This window comes from Anneissia japonica, unplaced genomic scaffold (genome assembly GCF_011630105.1).
Source record: "Anneissia japonica isolate Jap-2015-1 unplaced genomic scaffold, ASM1163010v1 scaffold287833_len2544123_cov190, whole genome shotgun sequence".
Taxonomy (NCBI): Eukaryota; Metazoa; Echinodermata; class Crinoidea; order Comatulida; family Comatulidae; genus Anneissia; species Anneissia japonica.
In genome coordinates, this window is record NW_022757233.1 from 284807 (window position 1) to 292306 (window position 7500).

At 34.9% G+C, this 7500-nt stretch overlaps 1 protein-coding gene across 1 annotated transcript in view; it reads left to right on the plus strand.

Annotated features, from left to right (window-relative positions):
- The first annotated feature begins 4674 nt into the window (after window positions 1-4674).
- LOC117124600 (octopamine receptor beta-2R-like) overlaps window positions 4675-7500 on the plus strand; it is a 3878-nt gene continuing 1052 nt past the window's right edge. The window contains exon 1 of the mRNA XM_033270895.1: window positions 4675-4718. Within this exon, the coding sequence (XP_033126786.1) occupies window positions 4717-4718 (2 nt within the window). The 5' untranslated portion in view covers window positions 4675-4716. The remainder of the gene's footprint in view (window positions 4719-7500) is intronic.

Consider the following 7500-nt stretch of genomic DNA (forward strand, 5'->3'; position numbering starts at 1 on the left):
ATATTGTTAATAATTACATTACATTATTGCATAGGTATTATAATAACATTAGTATTATTAAAATTACCTTATTATTATTATTATAAACAGTTATGCAACAATTCGTAAAAAATCTGATCATTCGACTTAATGTTAATCAAGTTACTAAACTTCCAGGATTGTTAACTTTGTTTGATCGTTTGCAGAATATAATTGCTCTGGCACTTCTACGATACACCGGTAAGCGTATCCAAAAGATAGTTGGCGTCGATATCAAATAGATATTTAAAAACCACTCGGAAATGCATTGAAATGTATCCGTGTAACGGTATTTGTTAGAAAACGATGATGTAAAGATAACAGCCACAGCTGTGTTAATGTAGTACGGTAGAAAAAAACAACAATTAATCACGACGCAGAGGAATAATGTCACCGCTACTCGCCGTGATTTCCTAAATCTTGTTTTCCTGCACTGCCTCGTACTCAATTTTTCTTTCTCTTTCAACATCTTGTTAACTAGTCCGTATAGAATACTAGAAACCACCACCGTAATGGGACCAAGTAAACATCCTATAAGAAGACGGGTGTTTGGGTAAAATCGCTCTTTAGTAACAATGCTGACAGTGATAGCAAGCCATGTACCAAACGTAACGCATTTATAATGTCTAATGTTGATATTAGTGTATAGGACTGGCTTATAAACAGCTATGAACTTATCCACAGCCACTTTCAATATGTTTATCGACTCCATAAATATCATGCTATCGTATATGATTAGAATCGGCAGACATTCTATAACGGGTCTACACGCTTTACAGAACTTATGAAGCACTATGCTTAAAAATGCAAACATTGTTGCAGTAAGCCTTGTAGTAGTTGAACTTAGAATAAACACGTTGGTTTTTGTAAGAAGTTGCGGTGATCTAACAATCGAAAACAGAAATATCATATTTACACAAAAGCTGACGAAACAACACATCGATGTTACATGGCTGAAGAGACAGATATCCTTGCTCCAAAAAATTCTGACTGGTGGTTCAGTAGAATTGTTTCTTACGAAGTCGTCCATTTCCGTTCGAATAGAATCATTTGTTAAAAAATCATCCATTTTGAATCAAAACATATAGGCCTACTCAGATAACTTTGGGGCCCGAGGCTATTGGGGGCCCGTTCAATAAGAGGCAAATTAGGTATGAATTTACGTCTTTACGGGTGTTGCGAGTTTCGACGAAGTGCAGTAAGGAATGACTGGCCGTCGTCTGAGCAAATGTTAACACTATGGCTACATTATGATCACATTTTTAAAAATGTTGGCATCTCTAATTAGATACGTAAGGGAAAACCTGATGTGTGATTGATGGGGACATATAAACTTAATTGCACCATAAACTCCCTGATTGCAAATAAGCTAGCTTCGGCAATAGCCTATATACATCCTATCACGACTTTAATAAATTGTAGCAATATGATACTGTATGGCATCGGTGATTTTTCAAAATTTTTTCTGTGTGATCAACACCCCATTTATTAAAATTGCCGATCTGAGCCATACTATAACTGTAAAATCACACTAGTTTAATTTGGTTTTCTTCCAGCCTTTGTTTTCAGTGAGCGCGGTTCCTCAGCGGTTGTGATTCGACAGTTCGCTGAGGTCTTTGAGAAATGCTGTTTGTTCTATAAAACAATTTCATGTTTTAATAACGTAATAATATTGCAGTCTGGTTTTCAAAAGTTATTTTTTATTACGATAATACATTATATAACATAATGTCTGACTAGCATTGGAAGCGTTGCTACAACAGCGTTGTTTTCTGACATTACCTTGAATTGAGAAGAATATTGAGCAAACAGGTGGGATTGTGATTAAACCATGTGACGATTAAACAGTTTAAATTGACTAATTGCTTGTTTAGAGACGGCTTCTCCCATGTAATAATGTAAAAAAGTAGAAAAACTTGAGAATAATTACTTGAGAATGTGATTGAAACATTTCATTTCCCAATGAAATTTTCTTGAATTCAATAGCTCTTCTTTTTTTCTTTTTTTTTTTTATACATTTCGCAGGTGAAACACTGCATCTTCAAAGGATTATTGCTATCCCTAAGGCTTCTGACTGGTCTATTTTGTAGTAGGCCTAAAATATACCATGGCTTAACGTGATGCCTTTCCGGTAGTACACATCCAACCTATTTCATTGTCTTTTTTGTTATAAGATGTTGAGTTTGCCGTAGTGAACATTTTCTTATAGGACTAAATTAATTCAATATCCATGTAACCGTAAGTAGGCCTAGTATATAAATTAATTTTATCCATTAGATATGAGCATTGACCGAACAAAAGTAAAGAGTAAATAATAATTTGGGTGGAGTCAAAGCACACGACATTGCACTAAATTACATTTCGGTAACTAGCACATCTAGATGTGTATAAGAGACAGGCCATGTACCAAACGTAACGCATTTATAATGTCTAATGTTGATATTAGTGTATAGGACTGGCTTATAAACAGCTATGTACCTATCCACAGCCACTTTCAATATGTTTATCGACTCCATAAATATCATGCTATCGTATATGATTAGAATCGGCAGACATTCTATAACGGGTCTACACGCTTTACAGAACTTATGAAGCACTATGCTTAAAAATGCAAACATTGTTGCAGTAAGCCTTGTAGTAGTTGAACTTAGAATAAACACGTTGGTTTTTGTAAGAAGTTGCGGTGATCTAACAATCGAAAACAGAAATATCATATTTACACAAAAGCTGACGAAACAACACATCGATGTTACATGGCTGAAGAGACAGATATTCTTGCTCCAAAAAATTCTGACTGGTGGTTCAGTAGAATTGTTTCTTACGAAGTCGTCCATTTCCGTTCGAATAGAATCATTTGTTAAAAAATCATCCATTTTGAATCAAAACATATAGGCCTACTCAGATAACTTTGGGGCCCGAGGCTATTGGGGGCCCGTTCAATAAGAGGCAAAGTAGGTATGAATTTACGTCTTTACGGGTGTTGCGAGTTTCGACGAAGTGCAGTAAGGAATGACTGGCCGTCGTCTGAGCAAATGTTAATGAAGTGAAATCAATAAGGCAGCTTTCAATCTCGGTGAGCATTTAATGATACCAGATTAATCGTTGTTCGAACTACGTATGCCCGTATCATTGATAAGGCATGCGCAGTTCAAGCTGCGAAATGGCTTATCGATTAAACACACAACAGAAAAAAGAAAAAAAAATCTATTAACCAACTCAAAACTGGGATTAGGAAACGGAGATTGATCCACCCACTAAAGAACCAGAGGACATAAACTAGCATCCGACAAAAAAACAACAAAGTAAACAAAATGTAAGTAAAGTGTATCTCTATCTGTAATGTAGTTTGTACACAATATTTAGCGTAAGCATATACTAAGGGCGTACCCAGTTATTGAATTTTTTCGTGTGTAACTAAACCGTGGAGAAAGTCAAGCATGCCATGATAACTTTACTTACTTCATGGCTTAATAATGAAAGTAAAACATTCTATTATTGAAAGAAAGAAGATAACCATTTTTTCCATTAAGATTAGATCCATGATAAATATTGTTAATTTGTTATTTGAAATATTAAATTCAGTTAATGAACATGAATCGGTAAACAATTCTTGGTAGTAAACCCATAATATTCATTTCAGTTTGTAACGTTTCGATCAGTTGTCAATGGTTGAACTTATGAATCGGATGCTTGATTGTATGCATATTGTGTTTAATATTATTCAGATCAATCAACTTAGAGGATAGAAGAAAAAAAATCTGTTGTTGAAGGACAGAGGATGAATTTTTTTCATTAGTTATATTGATGATAAATATTGTTTAATTCTTATTTAAAATATTAAATTCAGTTTATGAACATGAATCGGTACCCTGATTGTATGCATATAGTACTATATTGTGTTCAAGATCAATCAATACATCTACTGGTGTGCGGATCCAGGAAAATGAAACAGGAGCTCGTAGGTTTGTATTAATAGGCTTGAAAGGACTGATACTGGCACTTTAGTATTCAGTATAATTTATTGTCCTTTGTAAAGTTCATTTTACATAAAAATATAACTGTAGAAATATTTGTTCATAAAAACCCTTCGTCTAAAATTGCTATCCTCCAGGAATATTGCGTTCATAGAAATGTCATAAACTGGATGCCAACTTCAATTTATATAAATCTTTTGGATGAAAATGAAATAAAGATAATTAATGTTTTAAATGAAATTGAGCAGCTGATTTAAAAAAATGATAACATTGATGTAATTGAGAATAAATTGAATAGACTACTGAAAATCTGATGTTCTATTTTTTGCCAACATCAACGTGTTAGAAAGGGAAGCAAGAAGCCTCCTGTAATCGATCGCTAATACTCCTATCATAGAAGAAAAAAATGAAGATGACGTGCTCAAATGGATTTTAAGGGAATGAATTAAAATTAGAAAATAAAAGAAGTCAATAGAGAGACTTAAGCATAGAGGTCTATTACCAACGAACGACTGTGAAAAAAACACATGTCATTAAAAACATAGATGTAGTCCCAAAGGAAATAATTAAAATAAATTAATACCAGTGGGTATACTACTATGATTCGGAGTATGTATCATATCTTATGAATATGTATTATTTCCACTATTAGGAGACTCGTAAATAATATCAACAGCCACTGTTTAAAAGGAAGCTGAATTGGTAGCTTGTTGAAAGTGTCAAAATGTGAGTATACGTGATTAATATCATTATTGAGTGTTATTACTATAGGCCTATTTTTAAAAGACAATCTATGTTAATTTAAAGTACTGTTATAGGAGGCCTATATCAGCTTTCAATTACAAGGCAATAATTCGCCCTATATTGTAGTTTATCTTTACTGAAAAACTGATATTCTATTTTTTTTTGTAAACGCCGACGCGTCAGATGGAAGCATGAAACCTTCTGTAGTATAGTCCTATCAGAAAAAAAAAAATGTTAGGCAGACATCGTTCGAATTATAAATCTAAATTTCAGGTTTTTATCGGCGACTTCGCCCCTTGAGCCCCACTGGTGGAGATTACGTCCTCAAATGATCATTTTTAAAACCTTTTATATAAGCTTTCATGCATTTTTGAAAAGTGGTTTAAAAAAATGTAGGTGGAGATGTAAGTGATAGACAGGTATTTCGAGTCCAATCACATAGTTACCAACCTGAAAGATTTGAAATGCGTGGACCCCCGCCAGGGTCCAGGGTCAGAGTCAGGTGGGGGTTCTGGGGTATAATCCCCCTGGCGCTCCGACGATCTGAGCATTTTAAGCTGTGTTTAGGGAGTGTTTGTTTATAATACCGGGTACATAAACAAAATTATTTTTAATAAAGCCACGTACAATTCAAGTTTTATTGTATGTTTAATTTGAGCACCCGAAATACACAAACATTTCATTACTCAGACAAAAAAAATGAATAGTGAACGTTTCCTATCATTCCACACTATTTCTACCCCTCCTTTTATACTCCTACACCCCTGATTCTTAATTAATTTGTTTAAAGGGCCAACATTTTTTTAGTTGGGCTCACGGGCCAAAGATAATGTATCTGAGTACCGGTAATTAAGCAACACGTTATAATGTTTTTGGTAATTTCATATTCTACTGTTTGTTGTGCTACACAACAATAGGCCTATATCGTAAAAAAATCTGTAACTTTAAGCAAAGACATAAGTATGAGTATTCTGTTCACACCCTAGTTGGTTAAAACAATAAGAAATTGCATTCGGTGTATACGTTAGTAATATAAACATTAAAAATATATATACGCATACATGAATTAAAAAAAATGCTCTGATAGATAAACAAATTAAATAAACTGAACTGCAACTGTGAAAGGTAACTTACACTCTTTTTCAAATTAAATAACATTAATTAAATGAAATATATTTAATGATATAGGCATGATGCAACATACGTAAAATATAGATGTAGGCGTAATAATCGTAGAAGAGAATCACTAATGGGAACTGACCTAAAAAGTATGTAGAAGTACAGAAATAATATTGCCGCTACTTGCCGTAGTTTTTTGTTTTGCTAATACAGATAAATATGGCCTATGGGTATATAGAACGACTAGGAAATAGGTGTGATATCGAAATTCCAAAAGAGCAAATGTTATAAAGATATCCTGTATTCTTTCCTCTATTTCTTATGTAAACCCGGATTTAAACTTTTTAAAACGTTTCTATGATGTGTCTTTAGACTTCATAAGTACTGTATTGCGAATGCATCACTGGTCAATTAGTCTATTGAATAACGCTTTGTATCATCGGCACACCTTTATAGTGTAACATTACAACGACTAGACGAAATTGATGTGTGTCGTCAGGCATTAATATTTTTCAGTTATAATAATAAGAATCTGAATGTAATTTTTTTTATTGGCAAATTTATAGATTGTGATTTCTTTTCAGTCTATTTCTACCGTTTTCTCTCTTTTTTTTTTTATCCTATTCTGTAATGACTACATGACTAAAGCTCATCCTGCCATATCCCAGAGCCACGATGGGACAAGCGAGACTATCTGCTTTGGCACTGAGCCACTGAGCGTGATGAAGCAGACAACATTGCTAACTTTGATCATGTTATTAACTTATTTGCTGATTTAAAAGCACACAAAATTCAGTTGCGAGTTTAAACAATGCTAAAAATTCAGCAACTTACAAGAATACTAAGCTGTAGGCGATAAATACCACAGCCTTACAAATTAGGATAATGGTAAAGTTGTATACAAAGTCATCGTAATGCATTTTCAATAGTAAGAAACAGCGGCGGCGCGACCCGGGCGGGGTGCCAGACCCCCTTTGGGCATAGCTGCTTTCCCCCACTCTACCCCCACCTCTCGTCGGGGAGAATAACCACAATTCGTCGGGGAGGGAAAAAAATTAAATGTATTTTGTACATATTAGTAGACTCTAAAATCGATTAAATAAGCCTTTGAAACCCATAAATTGTCAAAGATTTTCGGGGGCTTCGCCGCTCCCAGACCACTTTCGGAACATTTTAAGCGACGATCGACCGCGCCCACTTTGCTCTCGTCAGGGAAATCTTCCCCTTCGTCGGGGCATCCCCCCGGGACCCCGCCTTGAGAAAATCCTGGCGCCCACCTGGTAAGAAAGAACATATGAGAGCTGGAATAATAGTTATTCGTGTTTAAATAATGTTATTTAGACATTTTACAGTGAATTATATGGACGTACGGTACGGATATGCTTAAAGTCTATACAACCAATATCAATTTATTTCAAAATATTATAATTATAAAGGGAGGGGGGGCCGAGGGGGCGCAATTTTCTACTCTTTCCCCCGGGCGCCAAAACCTCTAGCTACGCCACAGGCGATAGCAACATCCAATTACAAACGGAATGGATCTTGGTTGACGCAATTCGACCCACTAAGTTTTGGCTCTATTTACAAAGCACAAGGACAAGAATACACACTGAGCTAAAGCCCAGAGGGTTCCTAGTAAGACAGC